The following is a 25478-nucleotide window of genomic DNA, read 5'->3' as shown; positions in this document are numbered from 1 at the left end:
TTATTCATGAAGAATTATATTATCGTAAAGATAATTGTAAACAAACTTTGCTAAAACAAGCGTTTCGGTAATATGTAAATATTTAGTTAAATGATAGCTATGCAACTTTTTTGAATAAGTATTTCTGGCTGCAGAGATATATATAAATAAGAACCTCTTATTACTGGTTTCTTCATTTCTATTTCTGTTTTAGGCTTGGAACAGCATCACATGATTCCTATAGTGAAGACATGTATGGTACCTTGTTGCAAAGGTATCATCAGTTAGAAGTGGAGATGGCGCAGGTTGCAGAAGAATGGCTTGAATGCCAGAAAAGAATTGATGATTATGTAGATGAACAGGTATGATAATTCCTTTATTTCTCATTTGTTTACTCCTAGCACTATGTGTTCTTTTTCAGTTGTAACCAGGGTACCTAACTCTAATTTAAACACATGACAGTCGGTGCTTCACCAGCTAATTCTGTGAAGCTGTTAACATTGTCAGAGTATAGCAGAGCAGCAAGGTTCTGAGCCTATAGGACTGAAATTCAGAACATTTGGGTTTTTTAGTTAAATCCACTAATTTTCTCTTCTGTCATGTACTGCTGGTTCAGTGTGTGACCACTTGACCATGAAGATGCAAATCGGGACTCTTTCTTGTGGAATTGCTCACCAAATGGCAGAGAGTTACTGTATATACTCGAATATAAACTGAGATTTTTGGGCAAAAACAAATGGCCCAAAATGAGGGACTTTGTTTATAATCAGGTCATCACTGACCTGCCCCCTCCAAAACCTGTTGCAGGCCTTTGCTGGGCCTGCGGTAAGACCCTGGAGGTCCAGTGTTGGACCGGGACAGGAGCGATCCCTCCCATCTCCTGCCCTAGCTAACTTTAACAAATTTTTATCTCCCTCCCCTCTCCCCCCCCCCTGGTATCTTTTAAATCCCTGGTGCTCCAGTGGTGGGCCGGGACAGGAGGGATCCCTTCCATCTCCTGTCCCTGCTGACTTTAAACAACTGTTATCTCCCTCCTGCCCCCTCCGTTTACCTGTTATCTCCCTCCTGCCCCCTCCGTTTACCTGTTATAAGTCCCTGGTGGTCCAGTGGTGAACAGCTGCAGGAGCAACCTTCATTCGCTAGCTAATTGGCTGCTGCAAGTTCTTGTGGGACTGTGAACTCCTGGCAGCAAATTAGCTAGCGGCTCTGAATGGGCAGGAGTGAAGGAAGGTCGCTCCTGCTCATGTAGAGCCGTTAGCTGATTAGCTGCTGCTGTAAACTCATGGCAGCCAGTCAGCAAGCGGCTCTGCATGAGCAGGAGCGACCTTCCTTCGCTCCTGCCTGTACAGAGCCGCAGAGCCGCTAGCTAATTGGCTACAGGGAGGGAGGTGGGTTGGGTGCAGAGCCTGACAGGGGAGGGATGGGGGGATAGTGCTGGAAGCAGAGCCTGGCAGGGCACTGCACTTGAATATTAACACCCTCCCCCCCCTCCGGTTTATATTCGAGTCAACCTTTTTCCTCCTTTTTTGGGGGAAAAAAGGGCACCTTTATATTTGAGTATATATGGTACTCTCACAAATGACTTTTGGTAACATCACAAACCATTATTGAGACTTTCTATAGATCTAAATCAATAAAAGAGGAAATATTGATGTACAGCCAAAACAAGTCCAGCAAAATGTTTATAAGCAAAAATTAAAATACAAACAGATCTTGTTCTTTTCTTTCCAACCTAATGAATGTTGAAGGTAAAATAACACTGAAATCTAATTAATAGGGCCAAATTTGGCATAAGAAATTATTACTAAAGATGCACATTAATACAAATAACACACAGCCTCTCTCCTATCGTTTTGAAGTAATCAATATAAAACTAGTTATTGATTAATATTGCTCCCATACACTCAAAGATACAGAGCTCTAATGGGGAATGTTCGCCCCCCTTGCGGAGCTCACTATCCAGTCATAGCATATGATGTAATTTTTCAATCAATTTCTGAAACATATTTTTTCTTCTTTTCCTTTTTTACTTGTTTTAGTTTTTTGCTTTATACTTTTTTGCTTTCTTCCGTAGCCTGATATAGGTTAAATCATGCCATTAATTTCAGTGAGCACATCTTGAATAACGTCACTTATCTTAGACGTGGATGAGGGTTCCCGACGTGGCCCTGTTTCGGAATCTGCTTCAGGGGGTCCCAATTCAGGAATTCCAAAACACATTTACTGGCAGAAAAACTACTGGCAAAAAAACTTGCGTGACTTGGCATATCTATGAACAACAGAAAAGGTCTAATGTATAATTCATTTCAAACTACTTAGCGCACAAAAGTTTAACTAGTGCAGACATAAGGAGAAGGCGCTAAATTGATACATACCAGGTTTGATAATTGATCAGTGCCTGCACGATGGCATTTCGTTTTCTAACTGACAAAAGACGCCGCTGAATTTCTACTATAAATAGGAGTCACATGGGCAGATGTCCAAAAGTGTTAATGTCACGAATTAAATGTCTTCAGTGTTTCTCATCTTACTAGACCTGCTTGATACCTCCATTCTTCACTAAAAATGATTGGTGAGGTGATGAAGGCAGGGAGATAGGCACAGGTTAAGCTGTGAGTTCTGGTGCCTACCACTTTTTTCTGTTTTTTATTGTTTTATTTGATTTATTTTCTGTTATTCTTGTACCCTTTCATTTTATTTTTCATTCTGGGTTATTTTATTCTTTTTAATTTAGTCCGATTCATTCTTCTTTTAATTATTTTAACTAAAACATCTGTGCTGAGCCGTTAACGACAGAATTCTACAATTTACTCGCCTGCTGTGTAGTGGCCTGCTTCGGTGCTTTCATCCGTGCCTGGTGTGGATGAGCATTTTGGAGGGCTTGTTTGATGTAATGTACTGGGCGCTCTCCTGATTGCTGCCGCTTCCCCCTTGTTGTCAACTGCTCCTCAGATGCTTGATTCCTTGCCATGTCCTTCATGTTGGGGTAAAGTTAACTTCAGGCATTCCTGTGTCTGGTTGTTTGGCAGCCCTATGCAGTGGATCACTGATTTCCTTGCTTCTGATCATGACATTGGCAGCTTTTCTATGTTGCCGCGGATACCAATGATGAAGATCACCATGGAGCCAGAGACGAGGGTTACGGATGGCCAACTGATGCAGCACATAGCCGGTGAATCAGCCCTGTCGGAGGCGGCTGACTGTTGGGTCCTCCTTCTTTCCTTGGCCTATTCCTTTGGCTGCTTCAGGACTTGCTGTGATGACCGAGCTGCCATAATGACAGTTTTCGAATTGCTCCCTGTTATTTTTCTTTCCTTCTTCTTACATTTGTTTTTGTTATTATTTATTTCATTTATATTTATTTATATTTCATATTAGTTATATTTAGGCCTGCACTAAAATGTGATTTGTCTGGTTTATAAAAAGATTTTATTAATATTTTTTTTTCATTTCTTCTATGTTCTGATTCTCTTCCTGCTCTTATTTTCTCCTCTTTCTTTTAATTTGAACTTAATATTGTCTGCTCTTTTTCTCTTACCTGTTCAAAGTTCTCATTATTACTTTCCTGGCACCTTAGCACAGATTGTGATCCCTATCTGGGATAGATAGGGAGATTTTGTTTGCTGTACTTCTTCATGGTTTAACCAATTTTAATGTTGTTAATTTTTCCTTACTGTATTCTTTTGTACATTGCCATGAACCAGAAGGCATATGTGTGGTATTTAAATAAAGAATTATGCTATGTTATAAAGAAGGGAGATGCTGAACATGGGGAATAATACATACACAGAGATAGAAAATGGATGGTGAACATGGAGAAAGAAGAACTGTCAAATGGTCAGGAGACCCTAGAGAAGACAAAAGAAAACAGATCAGTGCCTGAGACCAACATGATTTGAAGAATAAAATGACGAGACAACAAAAGGTAGAAAAAAATAATTTTATTTTCTATTTTGTGATTAGAATATATCAGATTTGAAATATGTATCCTACTAGAGCTGGTGTTAGACGTAACTGGGTACTGCAAAATCCAGGCCGTGCTTCTTTAGCTTCCAGCTGGCTTAGAGCTCTCTCTGACCAGGGGGCAGTTGCCCTAATTGCACTCTCCTAACACTATCCCTGCCATATGTGACTGCAGTATTCTGTTAGTATTATTTTTCTGTGCAGCATTCTGTAATATTATCCCAGGACAAGCAGGCAGCATATTCTCACACATAGGTGACATCACCGACGCAGCCCCGGTACGGACACTTGAAAAGTGAATCTCAACTTTAAATTTAGAAAGTTTGTGATCAACCTGCACCGCGGCCTTCCCACCTGCACTGCGCATGCGCATTTCAGTTTCCACAGAGCTAAGAAGTCACGTTCAACGTTCGTTGAAGATATTTTTCTCTTTTTCGCTGCCTTCCCGCTCTCGCGGTTTTGTGACTCTTGTCAATTTTTTCTCTTCTTTCTTTAGTTAAAAAAAAAAAAGAAGAAGAGAGAATTTCCCTTTATTTTTTCTTTTGCCATCGCGAGCTTTCTGCCCGGCGGGGCCTTCTGAATTCTTCCAATCATCGAATTCGATTTTTCAATGGCGGTCTTCCCTTCCATGTCCTGCCCGCCAACGGGTTTCCAAAAGTGCGGTAGCTGTGTTCGGGCTAATGTCACCGACCCTCACTGCTTACTTCAACAAAAGCAGCTTTTCGGCGTCGCAATGGAAACAAAGCCAACTTCATCTCCAATACCACCCACGCCGACCAAAACCACACCGACCAAGACCTTCAACTACGGTGGATCCACCAACTTTAACTCCGGTGTCGCAATTCACCAGGCTTCTAGGTAAGTTAGCTAAGAAGGCTTCCACTTCCCCCTCTGGGACGCAGGTCAAAGCTGCATTGAGCCAAGTCATGCTGACCTCACGTAAATCCCGCAAACACATGGCTCCAATATCTGTGAGTGCCTCTTCTTCAGCCTCCTCATCCCCAGACCGTGCCGTTAAGCCAACCATACCGGCTAAAAAGCAAATGGTACCGACCCTCTCCCTTAAGCAGAAGATTGACAACCTGCTATGGGAAGAACTAGGGGAACATTTTTACCTGTTGGTACCGTCCCTGCTTGTACAGCTGTTGGCACCAACTCTCCAGGAACCGGTCCGGTCTCAGTTGCTCTTAGCACTGACCACTCCTGTCACTACTACTCCCCCGGTGCGGACATCCTCGACACGGGAGTCGAGCAATTCACCACTTCGGCACCGGTCCTCCTCAGCTAGGTCTTGGGAAGCTACACCGACAAAGAACAAATGCGGGTTACCATAACAGGTGTTATCTAGGGACAGTAGGCAGATATTCTCACAACCCACCCACCTCCCCTGATTGGCTTCTTAGCTGGCTTATCTTCACTGAAGGGACCGCGCGCCAACGTTGGGCGGGAAGGCACTCACGCATGCGCTGTGCGGGCTGATCGCAAACTTTCTAAACTTAAAGTTGCAATTCACTTTTCAAGTTCCGTACTGGGGCTCTGTCGGTGACGTCACCCATGTGTGAGAATATCTGCCTGCTGTCCCTGGATAACACCCGTACGGTAAGTAACTGTGCTATTTGGCTTATTCAGTTTTCTCGATAGTAGAGGGGATATTTGTGAAGGGGAGGAGAGGGGACAAAGGGGTTTTGTTAATCCTTGCTGTGTATTATTGTGTTTATAAAATGACAATTGTACAGAATATTGTTTCTTTTTATACTTAATAGAATAAGTTCAGTATAAAATCATAACTATTTGAGACTTGTGCGGATGGGATCAGATGGCTTGCTGAATGGGGTGGGGATGGTGATTGAGCCCGTGGGGACGGGATGGCAACAGGGACAAATTTTTTCCCTGCATCATTCTCTACTTCCAACAGAATCCCCAAACCACATTCTTTGACCTGCAAAATTCCCACTCATGCCTCATATTCTCCATCACTCATACCTCCCCCTCCCCCCATATAACACTAACACTGAAGCCCCTCGCAACACTCACATAGCTGCAGGGAAAAGATCAACATGACCACTTAGATTCCCAACAAGATCCTCAAACCACCACCTTTTCCAAAATCCCACATCACATTCCCCACCACTCATATTTACCTCCCCTCCCTACTGCTCTAGCACTAAGACCCTCATAACACTCACATGGCTGTAGGGAAAATATCAACATGTCCCATTCTTAAAAAATGTCCACACCAATAATGGACAATATAGTTGGAACATAGTCCAGTAGGCTGCAGCAAATACCTGAATATTCCTGAATGGACTTTATTTGAAAGTGTCAAAGTTCCAAAGTACACTGAAATCATCCACATAAAATAAATTCATCCACATAAAAATAAATTCATCCACATAAAAATAAGTTATCCACATAAAAGCCTTAAAGGACTTAGTCCGCTAGGGATATAACACGGTCCGCATTTCGACAAAAAGTCTTCTTCAGGGGTCTCACTTCCGATTCACCACACAATTGTTTCCCATATATTCACCTTTATAGGACCCCTGAAGAAGACTTTTCGTTGAAACGCAGACCGTGTTGGGTCCTGTATCCCTAGCGGACTAGGTCCTTTAAGGCTTTTATGTGGATGAATTTATTTTTATGTGGATGAATTTATTTTATGTGGTTGATTTCAGTGTACCTTGGAACTTTGACACTTTCAAATAAAGTCCATAAGAACTTCCATCTCTGGATCAGACCCATGGTCCATCGAGTCCGGTGATCCGCACACGCGGAGGCCCAGTCAGGTGTACACCTGATGTAGTTTTAGTCACCCATATCCCTCTATGCTTCTCGTAAGGACATGTGCATCTAATTTGCTTTTGAATCCTAGAATAGTGAATTCCGTAATAACCTCCTCTGGGAGAGCAGTCCAGGTGTACACCACTCGCTGCGTGAAGCAGAACTTCCTGACATTTGTCCTGGACTTGTCTCCCCTTAGCTTCAGTCCATGTCCTCTTGTCCGTGTCACGTTGGACAATGTAAATAATTTATTTTCCTGCCCTATTTTGTCGATGCCTTTCAGTATTTTGAAAGTCTCAATCATGTCCCCTCGCAGTCTCCTCTTCTCAAGGGAGAACAGTCCCAGTTTCTTGAGTTGTTCCTCATATTCCAAGTTCTCCATACCATTTATTAGCTTCGTTGCTCGTCTCTGCACCCTCTTCAGCATTTTTATATCCTTCTTTAGGTTGGGAGACCAATGTTGGACACGGGATCCGGAAGGTTCGCCCCCAGACACATTTCGCCCCCACACATTTCGCCCCCACACATTTCGCCCCCCGGATGTTTTGCCCCCACACATTTCGCCCCCGCACATTTCGCTCCTGAGCGTTCCTCCGTTCTCTCTCTCTCACTCTAACTTTGTCTCCCTTCCCACCGGGCCGCCAGTCTCCACGCGGCCCGCGGCATGTGAGGAGGGAGTTGCGGCCCGTGGCCTGGGGGGGGAGGGAGAGGCCGGCCCGGAACGCTGTCGCAGCGCCAACGCGACCCGCGCCCTAGGAGGAAGGAGTCGCCGGCTCAGAAACGCCGGCGCGGCTACCGCCGCGACTCCTCTCCAGCGGCGACTCCTCTCAAGCAGCCCCCCCCACCCTTTACCCTGCCCCAGCCACACGAGGAGAGAGCCGGGAAGCAGGGCGCAGGGAAAGCGCGACGCTCCCAAGCAGAAGGTATGCCCGTGCGGGGCGGACCGCTCCTTTCCGCCCTCCCTTTTTTTTTTTTTAAACATCGGGAGCCGAAGCGGGGTCCACCTCCCCGACTCTCTCTCTCTGGCTCCCCTATGAGCGTTGGAGCTAATACCGCAGTGGCCAGCGCTAAACTAGCCCAATGCGAAATGTGCAGTACACATAATCAGGGGCGAAATGTGCGGGGGCGAAATGTGCGGGGGCGAAATGTGTGGGGGCGAAACATCCGGGGGGCGAAATGTGCGGGGGCGAAATGTGTGGGGGCGAAACATCCGGGGGGCGAAATGTGCGGGGGCGAAATGTGAGGGGCGAATTGCTGGGGGCGAAATGTGGGGGGCGAAACTTCCGTGAACCGTTGGACACAGTATTCCAAGTGTGGTCTGACCATTGCCCTATAAAGCGATATTATAACTTTCTCCGATCTACTCGTGATTCCTTTCTTTATCATGCCTAACATTCTATTTGCTTTCTTTGCTGCCGCCGCACATTGTGCCAACGGTTTCAGGGTCCTAGCTATCAGTACACCCAGGTCCTTTTCTTGTTCGCTCTTACCCAGAGTTGCACCTGACATTCTATACTCGTATTCCTTGTTCTTACTGCCTAAATGCATTAATTTGCACTTTTCCACATTGAACTTCATCTGCCATCTCTCCGCCCATTTCTCTAACTGACACAAGTCACCTCGCTATCCTTCTGCGATCTGATTGCCCGGTATAGCTTTGTGTCATCAGCAAACTTGATGATCCCACTGGATGTTCCTTCTAGGTCATTTATGAAAATATTAAATAACATGGGCCCAAGTACTGAGCCCTGGGGCACACTGCTAGTCACTTTCTCCCAGTCCGAGAACTTCCCATTTATACCCACTCTCTGCTTTCTGTTCTCTAGCCATTTGTTCTCTTGCCATTTGACTTTTAATCAATTCCTTCACTTCTCAAAGCTTTCATTAGAAGTCATTTGTCATCTGCTTAGTCTGTAGAGGCTCCATTCAGGAACATCGTCACTCCACATAGTTTTTTTTGTTTTCTCTGGATTTTCTTCTCTGTGGATATTTTGGAGTCAATTCCTTTTGTTTTTTGCAAATATCTGAATGCCATCCAGAGGCCACTGGAGCTCAAGTGGTGCCATAGCTATTGCCTGCTGTTCCCTGGTGAGACTCTGAACGTCAAGTTAGGTCTACCCTCCACTCTGCTATCTAAAGCTGGATAGACAAAGCCACACCATTCGTTACAGGACCATCCAGCACCTCAATCCCCTCTTTGTATAAGTTCCTGTGCTTCCCCAAGGGTCTCAACTCGCTTGTGCATGCCATTGAATGTCATTAAAAATCCAGAAGGGAAAGCCCAGTGATAACGTACATTAGCACGGGTCAAAGTTCGGGTTACCTCCCGAACCAATCTTTGTTCCTGTAAAGCACAAGAGGCAAGGTCCTAATACAGTTCCAACCAGTTGACTTATAGACTGCAGTATCAGGCACTCCTCTCATCCTCATATTGTTGTGTGCCTGGCTCGGTTCTCCTTATCTTCAGTTTTGTCTACCAACTCATGGAGCTCTGTATGTAGGTTTCGTGTGCCGTGCTGGGCACCTGCCTCTATCTCTTCGCAGGTGTCCATGTGCGTCTCCACTTTATTGATGTGGTTGCCCATCTCAACAAGATCCTGCTTTAGTTCCCAGATCGCCTCCGTGACCTGTACTGCTACTGCGGAGATCTCTGATTTAACCTCTACCAAGAGCTCATGCAGGTTAGCCTTAGTTAAAGTTTCCATGCCTTCACTAATTCATTCAGCATCTCCTGCTGTAGATGTGTGCTTTCCTCCTTTTTCCAGCGCATCGATACCATATGCAGGCCAGCCCAATGTATCCTCTGCAACGCAACCAGCCACCTTTTCTAGTTCCACTTTCTTTTTAGACGACATAGGCAAGCCACTCTCTCCCCATGTCTAGCAATAACTACCGTCATCCCAGGATTCACAAAGACACTTTTTTCCAGTGATAAGCTAGCTGTGAGATGGAGCCTTTGAATTAGGCTGCCATCTTCACCAGTGGCATAACTTCCTTCTCTGATTTTTCTTTTCATTTTTTTTCCCACTTTTCTCTTTTCTGCATTTATATCTGCCCATTTGATTTTTACCCCAGGTTCCCCTTTTCTTACTCTCTCCTTCCCAGAAATTAAGCTTAATTCAAAACACCACAGTAAGGCTGATATTTAACTTTAAAAATTTGATCACTTAACCCCTTTCTACAACACACTCCACTGGTTAAAATTGAGAATTGGGTATTTTTTAAATTCGGCTGTCTCTTCTATAAGGCCCTATATGGTTTATTGCCTGATTACCTCACCAATCATTTCTTATTTTCCAGACCTGGGTGGACCTCTCAACCCCAGTCACCCTTTTTCTTTCCATCAGTTAAAAGTTTCTTGCATAAGAGATTCATCAATAAATTCTTATCCTATCAAGCAGCTTCTAAAGATCCAGAATAGAGTCATCTGGCCCGCTCTTCTACATCATACATGCATTTTAGGAAGCTCGTGAAAACCTGATGACCAAGTTTTAAATTAACCCTTGTTGATCCAAGACTAGACAACTTTCACTCATCATCTTACCCATCACAAACCTCAATTTTTCATTTAATTTTAATGCGTTTGTTAAACTGTATTATTCTAATTTGTTAAAAATTACTGTTCCTGATGTTTTTTTTACTATCCTATACACCACCTTGAACAGAAAGGCTAATGCGGTATAGAAATAAACATTTATGTTATGTTCTTAGTCTCCTCCTTACCTCTCATCTCCTTTACAGTACTCCCATTGCCCCTTCTGTGTCTCTTTCCTACTTCACTCACCTGTCCTCCATTTCTATCATCTGTTCCCACCCTCTCAGCCTCATTTACTTTCCATTGCCTCATTCCCTCACTAGTCCAGCTCCATCCCAGTCTCTCTCTCTCTCTCTCTGTCCCTTTCCTCCAGGTTGTTCTTCTCTCTCTTACGCTTTACTCCATTTGCTATTACCTCTGTTTAGCCATTATTTTAAAAACAGCAAGGGAATTTACTTATCCAAGGTGATGCTATAAATAACTCTTTTACTGATCACCTTTCTTCTTTACTTCAAACACTAGTACTTATTTCAACACAAAGCTGATGTGGTTAAGTGAACACTCAGACACGCAGCTGAGGTCCAGTGAAAAAAATCACGGAGCAGCTGTTAAGGAGACCATCATAGTTGTTCACAGTCTCCTCCACCAAACAAAGACTAAATAACATCAAATCAAACTTAAATAAAATGAAATGATAAATTTAACAACAACTTAACTTTGAATGGTGTGGGTGATAAACATAACTGCTCTGGGCTCCTCCGTTATTCTCATTACCGACCCCCCTGTGTTCACTTAACCACATCAGCTTTGTGTTGAAATAAGTACTAGTGTTTGAAGTAAAGAAGAAAGATGATCAGTAAAATAGCCATTATTTTAACCTCATATTCAACCCCTTCAGAGCCCCATCTTCTTCCTCTCATATCCCTCCCCAACACTCCTATTACTTTTCAATACCTTTCTTCTTCTCTCCTGGCTCATTGCCTTTATATCTCAGACTTACCCCACATTTCATACCCTCTCTCTTACCTCCCATTTGGCAATCATGCATTTTCCCAACCATCAACACCCCCCCCACACACACACTCATACCTACCAATTGCCAGGTTAGAATGTATTAATTTTGGAGATGTCACAATTTTAAAAAGCGCTAGTAAAAAATGGTATAATTTTATGTGGAAAATTGATGACTATCCTTAAATGTTGTGTAATATGTTATTTACCTATTTGGAATTTCTAGGAGATTATCAAACATACACAAATTACTGAAATATGTTTAAGTGCGCTGATAGTTATGTGTTTGCATTGCTTATTAATACCTTTTGTACATCAGTTATCAATTTCTTGCTGTATTTATCCATGTTGATGCTAACACATTAGTTTCATTTTCTCATTCATAGGTTTTCAACATAGCATTGTCATAGCAATAATCTAATAATGAAAATTTCAAAAAGAAAAGACTGCACGTTTGGACTCTTTTACATCATTCAGTGGGATCAGGCAGAGAGCTACCTGTAGCTGAACTACAAATTGTCAAGGATCTCATTAGATATAGGTTGTGTATGAGAGACATTGATGATCAAGAAAGATAAAATTACAGTACTGATGAGCTGGTCAGTGACCTAACGACTGAATTATTTGTTTACCGGTACAAAGCATATCAAAAATTATATGGTCCTCTTATAAAACAGCCATTTAGGATTAAAGCAAAGTTGAAATCCATATGGTAACAAGCCAGGAAAGTTTCTGTGGGCAGAGCAAAACTGGAGTAGAAAAACAGATTAAGAAGCTTGACATACTTATGGACATACTTACCTGCAAGTGTGAAATAAAGAGTTGAGCTGATGTGGGATGCAATTCTGCCTGTGTCAGTGGAATACACATACATTGTAATTGCAACAGAGAAAAGAAGATTCCTTTATAAAAGGTCAAAGAGAGAACCTCATCAGATTGGACCAGTCAACCTCTCTGAGACCAGAAGACAAGAACTGCAGAAGGAAAGACAGACAAAAGGGTAGAATGAAGAAAAGCAGAGAATGAAGAGTGAAAAAAGAACAGCAGAAGAACAAGAGATGATTGAGAGATCTGTGCTTGAAGTGGAACTGGGAGATTTGGATGATGTGGTAGAAGAACCAATGGAGGAAGCTCCCGTTGCACTAGAGAAAGCTAAGAAGAGCCAAAAATATAATACTGAGGATATAACTAACATAGCTCTTTCCAGTTTAAGACACCATACTGGACTGACTGAGAGAGACAGCAGAGATTGCTAGTGCTGCAGGACTCATCACTCATGTAGACACTGCTTTGGTGATTGATTAGAACAAGGTGAAGAAGGGTCAGGTGAGAATCATGGAAAAATTGGATGCACAGTTTGAAGAGGAACTTCAGCAGAATGGCATCAGTTGTATTTTCTTTGATGGGTGTCATGTTAAAAACAGAAGAGAATGGCAAAAGGTTTCCAGGTATGGTGAAAGAGGAACGTTACAGTTTGTATAGAGTCAGGAGGCAGATACCTGTGACATTTTGTTCCTGCAAAAGCAACTAAAGAGAAGGCTTATTCAAAAATAAATGCTGATAATTTGGTTTGCATGGCTGAGAGAAAGAGGAGCAGGCAAAACTCTTCAAACTACTGGAGGTGATTCCTTTAATGTACACACTGGCTGGGAGGGAGGAGTGATGTATTATGTTGAGTAGAAGCTATAAAGGAAGCTGGTATGAATTGTCTATAACCTGCACATAGGTGAAATACCATTCAGACTTTAGATGGGAAGACATTAAGCATTAAAAATTGGGCAGGTCTCATTGAAAAAATATTGGATTATGCTACTGAATTTTAAATAAATCCTGGTTTGAGACTATCAATGGAAAGAGAGAGGACTGTGGTGCATACAAGGGTTAGGAATTCGATGTTCTCTGTAGCAGGAGTGAAATTTTGGAATGCACTGACAGGTCAATTGTGTTTATGTAAGACCAGAGATATTTTTTAAAAAAACTTTAGAAGACACAGTTATTTATTGATGCTTTTATGTGAGTGAAACGCATTATTTGTAGGGTAGGATGCAGGACAGCTTTTTATTTTTTTTTAATTGGAGATGCAATGTATTGTGTTTCATTATTTTCTATGTTGATTGTAAACTGCCTAGACCTTTAGGTGGTATATACATTTTTAAAATAAATAATAAATAAATCTCTGCTGGCTCTGATGTTCCTTAGCTCAGTGATGAAATGATCAAAGACGTAAGCACAGATTAAAGCTATTGCTATAAAATTGTAACTACCATTGAGACAGGTATCTTAACAAAGGATCTGGCTGTGTTGGAAATAGGGCCTGTGTCACATAGCAGATAGCTCACAACAGCTTTAAGGTTTATGAGAATATATTCATTGGTATTTGATATACCATCAGGGTGATGTACAATTTATTTTATAACAGATAATCTTAGTATTTTCCCTATTTATCCTGGAAGGCTCACAATCTAACTGTGGTACCTGGGGCAATGCCCGTGGTCATAAGGAGCAGCACTGGGATTGAACCTGCAACCTCAGGGTGCTGAGGTAGCAGCTCTAAGCACTAAACCACTCCTCCATAATCTGAAAGGAAAGAATCTTAAAGCTAAGAATTATTATAGAATTCTGTGTTGGGCTGTACATGGTAAACTGGTTCATAAAATAAATAGAAAGTATTTCTTCACACAACGTGTAATTAAACTCTGGAATTTGTTGCTGGAGAATATGGTGAAATCAAGTTTCAAGTTTATTTAAAAATTTGATAAAATCGCTTTTTCAGAAATTCAAAGCGATGTGCAATAAAATGGGCAAGACAAATAATTTGTTTGGGAGACAATGACTTACTTTGGACATAGGTAAACTATAAAACAGAAGGAAATTGGGGAGAACTACAATCAATATAGGAAAGAGAGCGAAGAAGGAGAAAAACATTAGGGAATATCTTTACAAAGAGGCTTTACTTGAATTGAGGTTCAAAGTCAAATTAAACTCGGAAAGATTCTTATTCAAAGGCATCCCTAAAGAGGTGGTTTTGTAATTTTCCTTTGAATTTATCTAGAGTTTTTTTCTTCTCTCACCTAGGTTAGTAATAGATTCCAAATTTAAGGGGCTGTGACTGAGAAGAGAGTGTTATGTCTATTATTTATAGCTCTCAAAGATGGTATAGTAAGACGGTTTTCATCCTCCGATCTTAGGGTACGAAAGGGGTTATAAGGGAAAATCACTCTGTCCAAAAAAGTGGGGCCTTAAATAGTTGTACCTTAAATGTTATTAATGCTAGTTTGTAGGTGATTCTATGGTTAATGGGCAATGTGGTCAAATTTCCTTGATCTTGTAATTATTTTTATTGCAGTATTTTGTATTATTTGTAATCTTCTAATTTCCTTTTGTGCAATTCCCTTGTAGAATGAGTTGCAATAATCCAATTTGGATATTACCAGGGAATGCGTTAGGATGTTTAAAGAGGGAGCGCCAAGAAAGTTAACCAGGGATCTAATTATACGCAGCCTGTAGAAGCAACTTATGACTACTGTGGTGACTTGGTCATGATAGTTGAGTTTTTGATCAATGGTAATACCTAGAATTATTATCTTATCGACCATTTGAATAGGAATATTTTTGATAGAAATCGAAGAAGGAAACTTGAGTCCATCTTTCAAGGGGAAGAATATAGATTTTGTTTTTGCGATGTTCAAGGATAGCATATTCTCTTTGAGCCATTGACTTATTTTTGTTAGTTTCTTATTAATGTTGCAGATCTCCTTGTCTGAGTTAGAGTTGACTGGATGGAGAAGTTGGAGGTCATCGGCATAAGCAAAAACTGAAAACCCGATGGACTGGCCGAGAGTTAGTAATGGAGCTAGGAAGATGTTAAATAATAGAGGAGATAATATAGTTAGCTTAGCGGGGTTTAAAATAGGTTTGGGTCACCTGACGCCATGAGCGAGTGAGGACGCGTTCCCGCTCAGCTCCGAGTCCCCGTCTCTGCCCCCGCACATACCGCCGACATTTGGACCGCCCGAGAGCGAAGACTGCCTGGCAACAAACGCTAGACCGCATGGAACGGTATTTAACCCGTTCCCAGGAGGCGGCACGCGCGAAACCAGCGCGCAAAGACAGAGAGCGTGCGAGTCCCGGGGCGGGCAAGATGGCGGCCGCATCCGGAACGGCGGTCACGGAGTTCTCGGCTGGGGCACTGCTGGAATTGAAGGCGGCGGTGGCGCAGGTCCTGGGCCCCCAGATGGAAGCCCTAACAACTCAAATGACCAGGCTTGAACAGCTTATGTCGGACACGACGGCCAGAACGACCGAATTGGAGCACCGGGTGTCGGCAGCGGAAGACACCCTAAACTCACACGAAATGGATCTCTCGGTCCTGCAAGAGACGGTTCAGTTACAAGCTGCTAAAATAGATGATCTAGAGAACCGTTCTCGCCGAGGGAACCTGCGCCTTATGGGTGTGCCCGAAACTATACCCGACAATCAATTAACTGCAGAGCTGGAGGGCTGGCTGGAGCTGGAATTCCCAGACACAACATCTCTGGGCCCACTGTGCCTGGAAAGAGCACATCGCCTCGGCCCCCGTCCGACTAGGGACTCCAGGCCCAGGGTGGTGATCGTGAAAATCCTCAACTACAGACACAAACTGGAGATCCTGCGACAGTACCGCACCAAACGCGACGCAGTGAAGTTCAGAGGCTCTGCAATTCGGATAAGCCAGGATTATTCAGCAGCTCTCACCGAACGCAGAAAAGCCTTCTACCCACTGTGTGCCAAGCTGGAGGAAAACAAGCATCGTTTTCAATTTATATACCCAGCGGTCTTGAAGATTCATCATGAGGGCTCCTGGCACGTGTTCACCGAGGCCTTGGCAGCCGCAGACTATATAAACAAGACTGTACAACTAACATCAGAGCCGACATAGGAACGGACGGAGTGGCAACGCTTCCTGCACCAGACGGTGGTTCCAGCAATTGTAATGTTGAATAATACAGACTAGATGAAAGTTTGACATGATGGGGGCACAATTGTTTCACTGTTTGCGGGGGTAGGGGTGGGGTCTTGCGAGGCGCCATTTTCGGACCCTCCACATATTCCTTCGGGGATATGGATTTTGGGTATTCTGGGGGTAAGGGGGGGAGGGAGCAGATGTGTGGGGAACAGCCTATTGAAATGTTATTGAGGAAGTGGTACATTCATTTCTGCCTGTTTACCAGATACTACAGGGACATTATCATTCACCTAGGTGAGGCTGGGCGCCTGGGTGTAGAATACTCGCAGCTGGATGGATCAAGCTGTTGGTGTTTTGACCCTGGGTGATCACTCTCTCCGTATTCTGTCATGGAATGTGTCGGGGATTTCATCACCAATTAAGCGTACAAAGCTCTTGAGACAGATAAAGCACCATAGGGCTGATCTGGCGTGCCTCCAGGAGACCAAATTGACCCGGGAAGAACATCAAAAATTGCAAAGGGGCTGGGTGGGTTCAGTCTATTCGGCTTCTACCTCCGGGAAAAGAGCCGGGATATGTCTGCTGATACGTAAGGGTCTACACTGCTCTGTAACGTTACTTTCTGAGGATCCTGAGGGTAGATATTTACTCATAAAGATATCAATGCAGGGCACGGACTTCCGGCTGCTGATTGTATATGGACCAAACACGTACTCTCAAATATTTTTTGATAAATTAGTATCCCTGGGCTTGCAGGACCCCTCACTGCCTTTGATAATAGCTGGGGACCTTAACCAGGTACTGGACACTTCTTTAGATCGTTCCGGCTCCCAATCATCGACGGTGCCAAATTTAAACAAGGGTATTCCCTTTCTTTGCCAATCACTAGGTTTGGTGGACCCGTGGAGACTGCTTCACCCAACAGAGCGAGACTATACCCATCAATCGCGAGTACATGGTTCATATTCACGCATAGACTATGTACTGGTCTCAGAGTCTTGGTTTGTCCGAGTCTCTGCAGCTACTATAGGCCCAATGGAGGTGTCAGACCACTGTCCCATTTGGATAGACTTGGGTTGGGGACAACCACCTCTAGGAACCCGCCGGTGGAGATTCCCATCCTACCTTCATGAGGACCCGGACTTTGGGGCCTACCTCCGAGCACGCTGGGAAGACTTCTTACTGACTAATGCACAACATCGTACAGAACCATGTTTATTTTGGGAAACCGCGAAATCGGTCCTCAGGGGAGACATCATAGCTTACATTACGGCAAGAAATAAACGCATAGCAGCTAGTATTATAAGCTTGGAAGGAAAATGCTCAGCCTTGAAGGCGGAGTTTCTGAGTTCCCCTACTAATGCTCTGAGGGACGAACTCCATGTAGCCCAAGTAGCTCTCAATACACTAATACATGACCGTACTAAACGCTCTATCATCTACCGTAAATATAAATTTCATAGGTATGGAAACAAACCGGGCCGGATGCTTGCCTCTTTAACAAAGAATTGGCAAGACTCCAGATATATTACAAAAGTTAGACATGGTCCCAATACTTATCACACCTCACCGACGGACATTGCGGGCACGTTCTATCAGCACTTATCGACATTTTATGCGACTCCCAGACCATACTCAGGCCCCGATGTACTAGATTACTTAACTGATGCCGGCCTGCCCTGCTTCACTGAACATCAACGAGAAGCTCTGAACAGACCATTGCAGGGCCAAGAGATCCAGAGAGCCATTAAGACCTTGCGTTCCTGCACAGCCCCGGGCCCAGACGGGTTCTCGGCGGAATTCTATAAAATGCTGTCACCTCAGCTCTGTGAATCACTGATGTCTTACTACGAGGAGGTGTCGGACACTGGAGCTTTCCCGGCTTATGCTAACTCGGCCACCATTACATTGATCCCTAAACCGAATAAATCCAGGGAGGAGGTTGACTCCTATAGGCCTATATCCCTGCTCAATGTGGACATAAAAATCCTATCCCGATTATTGGCAAATCGACTGACTCCGCTTCTCTCACACATCATATCCTCGGCACAGGTAGGCTTTGTTCAGGGTCGCCATTCTGTCCTCAACGTACGACGTACTCTTTTAGCAATGGCTAGGGCGCAGGAATCGCGCGTTGGGGGCATTTTGGTGAGCCTGGATGCGGCCAAAGCATTCGATCAGGTCCTCTGGCCCTACTTGTTTTCAGTTCTTGAATATGTAGGTATAGGCGGACATTTTCTAGCCGCATTGCGAGCACTGTACACAACCCCCACGGCATCCATATTGGTAAATGGAGTCTTCACACCGTCCTTTGAGGTGGGCAGGGGGGCACGCCAGGGTTGCCCTTTGTCGCCATTACTATTTATACTATACCTTGAACCTCTCCTCAGAACGATTCAAAGAGACGACATCTTAGTGGGATTAAAAGAAGGAGCATCCCAATTGCGAGTATTAGCATTTGCTGACGACATCTTGCTGACCCTGGCGTGCCCCCAGCAATCCCTGCCTAGAGCTCTTGAATTATTGGACGAGTTCCATATATTCTCCGGCCTAATCCTAAACAAGCAGAAGTCCTTAGTCATGCCCTTACAAGACGAAGTCCGAATCTCCTGGCAGGGGCCCTTTCAGTTGGAATGGGCATCAAAGTCCTTGCGTTATCTGGGGATATGGATCCCGCAAGACCTAACTCAACTATACAAGCTTAATGTACTCCCCCGGCTCCAGCAAACGGGACAAAGATTACGAGCCTGGCGCTCTTACCCTTTATCTCTATTGGGTCGAATAGCTCTATACAACATGATGATTATTCCCCAATGGTTGTATTTGCTTCAGACACTACCCTTATTGTTACAACAACGTCACCTCTGCACCCTTCACAGATCACTAAATGGGATTTGTGGGGCGGCAGACGTGCACGTATACCCCTCCGTACACTTTTCTTACCTGCATCCCAGGGAGGTCTTGGACTATTACATCTGGGGAGAATGAATATGGCATGCCAACTCCGACATATTAATGATTGGCTCTGTGGGACCTCTCATTTCTCAGTGGCTGAGATTGAATGCCTTGCATTTACCCCCTTTCATTGCAGCTATTTACTGCATACTACCACATTACCGGTGCGTACACAGCATTATGGGGAGTTATTACTAGTTCCGTTGAGGAAAACCTGGAAGAAACTATGTAAACAATTGCACATCAGACCGGATGTGACACCATATTTGCCAATACATGGCAATGCTGCTTTTGCTCCTGGAATAGGTCTGGGGGCCCCTTCTAGGTGGGCCCAGGGAGGGGTGTTTTATCTGTCTCAGGTATTAAACGCGGATGGAACCCTGCACTCGTTCCAGCAATTGATAGAGGCACATACCTTAACTGCTAATGATTGGTTGAGTTATGGACAACTATTGTACTATGTGAACTCCTTACCCAGATTGGCCTTATCGGACACTGTTCAAGACACATTATCTGAAGCCCTCTGCTTAACAACGCAAGATCCCACCCCGCTTAGTGTTTATCATCGTTACCTGCAGGGGTTGGCGGGGGAACTTGATTATAGAACTCTGGCCGAATCCTGGTCCTTGGACTTACAAACCACAATCACTGAATCCATGCTACAGAGGAGCTTTAAATTGGGAAAAGGTATCCTGGTGGCAGCCACCGAACGGGAACGGTACTATAAATTTCTGGTTCGCGCTTACATGGCGCCCATTAGAGCCTACCAAGCCCGCATCAGCACTTCAGCTAGATGCCCTAGATGTGCGGCGGTCGGAGCAACTCTTGGACACATGTTCTGGTTATGCCCTGGTATTCAAGCCTACTGGCGGCGCATAGGGCTCCTCATACAGTCCCTATGGAACTGCTCCTGGACACAGACGTCGACTTTCCTCTTCACATTGAAATTCTCACTGGACCCAATTAGGCCTGGAGTAAAGGCATTTGTCCAAAGGGCGATCTTGGTGGGCATAAAGACCATTTTGCAATGCTGGTTGTCACCTCAGACGCCCACTGTCTCACATTGGCGGACTCAGATGATTTATTGGGCTGGTTATGAAAGACAAGATGTTCTGGACATGCATTCCAAAAAAGGGGTGCTATTTCTCCATTGTTGGAGACCATTTTGTTCCACTTTGTCTCCTGTAGCGAAAGCTCGATTGTTGGAGTGAATATATACAGGCAGGTATGATATGGGCTGTTCCCTTTGGGGGGGTGGGGGGGTGGGTGGGAAGGGGTGGGTATGTTTCTTCTGTATCGCTTTATGTATGACTTGTACTTTATGTCGGTTGATTATTGACGATAATAAAAACAAATTTAAACATAAAATAGGTTTGGATAAATTCCTAAAAGGATAAGCAGCATAAAATCTTTTTTTATTACTTGGGATCTAGCTAGGTATTTGGGACCCGGGTTGGCCACTGTTAGAAATAGGATACTGGGCTTGATGGACCTCTGGTCTGTCCCAGTATGGCAATTCTTATGTTCTTAATATAAAAATATAGCAATTGGACACTAGGTGCCAGGCATCTCCCCTTTCATCTGCAACTGTTGAAAGAACAGTGTGAAGAGGTAAGGAAGATAGTCATGCCTGCGGTAATCAGATCAGCTTGCTATGGTTACAGAGGTGTTTTTTGCAAGCTGTGTTGTGCAGTGAAGTGGAACAGGAGAGAAGAGATGCAATGGAGAAGATATTAAAGGTCAGAGGTTTTTTAAAGTTTCTAAGTATGAAAAATGTGATTTGGGTGCGAATTTCATAGCGTCGGCCATCTTGGATTATTAGTGATCTTTTTTTCAAAAGCTCCCTGCTTCTCCAAAACTGCAATTTTTGTCTCAGATTTTTTGGGATTGTGTCCTTAGGCTCTCCTAATGTGAATTCTTGCCAGGATTGCACAAATTAGGTTCCCAGCTGGGAGGGGGGCAGTTCAAAGCTTAGCCTCTCCCCTGGTCAAGCAGGTGACAAAATGTTTGGCTAGCCTGGTGGGGCAGCTTTCTTTATTTTTGGGGCTCGGCATAGCTGTGGTTCTTCTGCAGCCTTCGAAATGCATGGTTAAGTCATCAGAGGGTAACTTTGCATCCCAGGAGCCAGAGATTTCTTAGAGTTTCTGAAACAGTTGTAATAAAACAAACAAAGTTTTGAAGCAGGTGTTCCCCTGCTTAGTCCTGCTCCACATCCACTGTCTCTCTCAGTGACATTGCTTCTGTGGACATGTCCTTGTCTTAGTCAGCTGCTGTTCCTGATCGCTACCGGGAGCTGCCCCATTGAAAAAGAAAGCCCTTCCACTGTAGGAGAAGGACTTCGGGCCAACATGGGAGACCAGCTCCGCCTCCCGTCGCCCCCTGCGACCCAATTTTTCAAACTTTTCTCTTCAGGGCAGCTCCATTGCTCCCGGGAGCTGCCCCATCGAAAGAGATAGCCCTTCCGCTGCAGGAGAAGGACTTTGGGCCGGCGTGGGAGACCAGCTCCGCCTCCCGACACCCCCTGCGACCCGATTTTTCGAACCTTTCTCTTCAGGGCAACTCCATTGCTACCGGGAGCTGCCCCATCAAAAAAGACAGCCCTTCCACTGCAGGAGAAGGACTTTGGGCCGGCGTAGGAGGCCAGCTCCGCCTCCCGATGCCCCCTACGGCACTAATTTTGAACTTTCCCAAACACTGCTCCTTACTGTTCCAGATCTTTGAATTGTTCCTTACCCGAAATTGTTTCTAATCATTTGATATAGCTCCTCATTGTTCTTATTAGACATTGTTCCTAATCTTTGATATTGTTCCTTATAAGATATTGTCCCCAATCATTTGATACTGTTCCTCACTGTTCCTTATTTGATATTGTTCCTATCTTCTGACACTGTTTCCTCATTGTTTATTATTTTATTCTCTACCGATTGCTCGCGGCAGGATGACGTCTTTTAATAATCACTTGATACTTTTCCTTATGTTTTACTTGTCATGCTCCAAAAGCTGGGTTGATGCACTATATTCTATTCCCATTCCAATCCTAATAAAGACTTGTTCTTCCAACTTAGAACCCTCCAAGGCAGCGAATCAAATCCTATATGATTGTTCCGAAAGGGGTCCTTTTCAGATCCCGGCCGTACTCCCTTCATATAAGCCTAGCAGACCCCATGGCAAAAAACAGCGGACTCTGAGGAACCTCAACTACTCAGTTACTTCCAACTCTCCTAACCTACAAAACTTCTTTGGCTGTTACCTTAATATCCGCTCCATAAGAAACAAGTCACAACTGATTAAAGACTGGCTGGAGGAGACCAACCCAGATTTTGTCCTGTTAACCGAAACTTGGTTGGTCTCCGACAATGATATCATAATACGTGAGAGCCCTCCGCCAGGGTTTAAAATCATATCTCTAACCAGAATCAGGGGAATAGGGGGAGGACTAGCAATCATATTAAGAGACTCCTTCCACTCCACCATTTTAGCATTGAATTCCACAGCAGATCTTGAAATTCTTTCCTGTAAACTCTGGTCGGATCAGTTAGAAGATGGTCTAATAATTACTATATTTTACATACCCCCCAAGAAATGGTCCACAGCCAAGTCCAACCTTTTCGAATTCCTCCTCACAAACTCAATAGCAGGCCCCTATAACTAAACTAAACAAAACCTTAAGTTTTTATACCGCATCATTTCCACAGAAGTAGAGCTCGACACGGTTTACAGGAGTTGGTATAGAAAGGAACTACAATGAAAAGTAGAAGGACTTAGAGAGAGAAGTTTAGAGGGACTTCGTATATCGATGAGGGAGGGGTCATTGCATTTTAGAGAAAAGCCAAGTTTTATAACCTATTGACCGGCAATTTAAATATTCACCTTGAGCAGTCAGAGCAGGGTGACTCCAAAGACTTGCTATCCTTTATCTCTTCATTAGACTTCTTTCTGCTGGCCCCAGAAAAGACCCACCAAAAAGGCCACCAACTAGATCTAGTCATCTTTTCCTCTAAAGAATTAGTCAACCCCAAGATCTCCAGGAAGCAAGCTACCTGGACTGATTCTTTATGGTCAGACCACCGATTATGTAACTTCCAACTTAATTGGCAAGCAAGATGTTCCCTAACCAAATCCAAAAAGGCAAAAAAGAAACAAAGATATGACAGCTAGTAGAGGTTTGGTAAACCCAGTGGAATTCTGGTCACATTTTGACTTAACTTATAACCCAGATTTAGAGCCCTTTTCTGTCGACTCTTGGAACAACATGAGTACACAGATATTAAACAAAATAGCCCCCATCAAATTAAGAAAAAAGAGAAACAAAAATTTAGAAGGCTGGTTTGACAACGAGTTAGGAACGTTGAAACAGGAGCTACGAAAACTTGAAAGACAATGGCTGAAATCTGGAGACAGCAAAGGGAGGACAAATTGGAGACTAAAGCTAAAAGAATACAAAAAACTTATACTAATTAAACGCATAAATTTCTATGCCCAAAAAATCGGCTCGCCTAACATCAACACCAGAAACCTTTTCAATCTAGTTAACAATCTCTATGACACACAGGCCTTTACCCACTCTACCTCAGACTCCCCCCCATTGGCTAATGCGCTGGCGGAGTTCTTTAACAACAAAATCATTAATTTGAGATCCAAACTACCAGTCCCCGCATCCAATCATTTGAGCTACCAAGTGGCACAATACAAAGACAAACCTAGAGTAGACATGTCCTGGAATAATTTCATCATTCCTACTTCAGACCAATTCTGCAAACTTTATACAAAATACGCTGATTCTTACTGCAGACTAGACTGCTGCCTTCCAAACATTATGAAAGTTGCCCCTGTCACCTCAAAGCCAAATTATATAACTGGATTTCCGCTCTATTACTGACCGGTACATTTCCCGAAGATTTAGGTCAGATCCTAGGAGTGATCATTAATGAAGACATGAAAACTGCCAATCAAGTGGAAAAGGCTTCATCCAAGGCTAGACAAATGTTGGGTTGTATCTGTAGAAGTTTTGTCAGCTGGAAGCCCGAGGTCATAATGCCATTGTACAGAACCATGGTAAGACCTCATCTGGAATACTGCGTACAATACTGGAGGCCACATTACCATAAAGATGTATTGAGAGTCAAGTCAGTTCAACGAATGGCCACCAGGAGGGTCTCGGGGCTCAAGGATCTCTTGTATGAGGAGAGGCTGAATAAATTGCGGCTATACTCTCTCGAAGAACATAGGGAGAGGGGAGACATGATTGAGACGTTTAAATATATCACCGGTCGTATCGAGGTGGAAGATGATATTTTCTTTCTTAAAGGACCCTCGGCCGTAAGAGGGCATCCGCTGAAAATCAGGGGCAGGAAATTTCATGGCGACACCAGGAAGTATTTCTTCACCAAAAGAGTGGTTGATCATTGGAATGAGCTTCCAGTGCAGGTGATCGAGGCCAGCAACGTGCCGGATTTTAAGAGTAAATGGGATACCATGTGGGATCTCTAAGAGGATAGTGTTAGGGGGGTGGGTCATTAGAGTGGACAGACTTGAAGGGCTATGGCCCTTTTCTGCCGTCATTTTCTATGTTTCTATCCTGATCACTCAGATCATAAAAAATCTGAAAAAAATCCAATGCGCTGACATCAAACTACAGACCTATAGCAAGCATCCCCCTATTTATAAAGCTGATGGAAGGCCTAGTTAAACAGAACTTAGTAATGTATTTGGACAACTTCAGCATACTACAAGAGAATCAGTCAGGTTTCCGCTCAGGTTTTAGCACTGAAATAGTCATAGCCTCATTACTAGATCTCCTTCATAATTTATTCAGCCAAGGTTCTAACGCACTATTCCTACAACTAGATCTCAGTAGTGCCTTTGACTTAGTCAATCACAACATTCTAATTGACTGTTTGGAGTCAATTGGTCTCTCTGGCAAAGTGTTAAATTAGTTCCAGGGTTTCTTGAGTAATCAATCTTACCAAGTCCACAGTGATAACAAACAATCCTGCAGATGGACAAACACTTGTGGAGTTCCGCAGGGTTCCTATCTATCCACTATCCTGTTTAACATCTACCTTGCCCCATTGGGGAACCTTTTGCAAAGCTTAAAAGTCAAATTCTATATCTACACAGAAGACATCACCATAGTTCTTCCCCTCACAAACCTAACCTCCGAGACAAAGATGACAGAATTCAAACTCAAAGTTAACTCAGATTAAACCAAATTTTTCCTGGCAAGCCCAAACGATAAAATCAAAGATTCAAAAATTTCCTTGAATGGACAGAACTTGCCTATTGTCAATTCCATAAAAATTCTGGGAG

At 43.7% G+C, this 25478-nt stretch overlaps 1 protein-coding gene across 4 annotated transcripts in view; it reads left to right on the top strand.

Moving 5' to 3' along the window:
- Window positions 1-25478, top strand: part of FAM193A (family with sequence similarity 193 member A) — a 382414-nt gene that overhangs the window by 158674 nt on the left and 198262 nt on the right. For all 4 annotated transcript variants that reach the window (XM_033950625.1, XM_033950616.1, XM_033950602.1 and 1 more), the window contains exon 8: window positions 194-341. In XM_033950625.1, the coding sequence (XP_033806516.1) occupies window positions 194-341 (148 nt within the window). The remainder of the gene's footprint in view (window positions 1-193; window positions 342-25478) is intronic.

The sequence above is a fragment of the Geotrypetes seraphini genome, chromosome 1, assembly GCF_902459505.1.
Source record: "Geotrypetes seraphini chromosome 1, aGeoSer1.1, whole genome shotgun sequence".
Lineage (NCBI taxonomy): Eukaryota > Metazoa > Chordata > Amphibia > Gymnophiona > Dermophiidae > Geotrypetes > Geotrypetes seraphini.
This window is presented reverse-complemented; position numbering and strand designations above follow the sequence as displayed.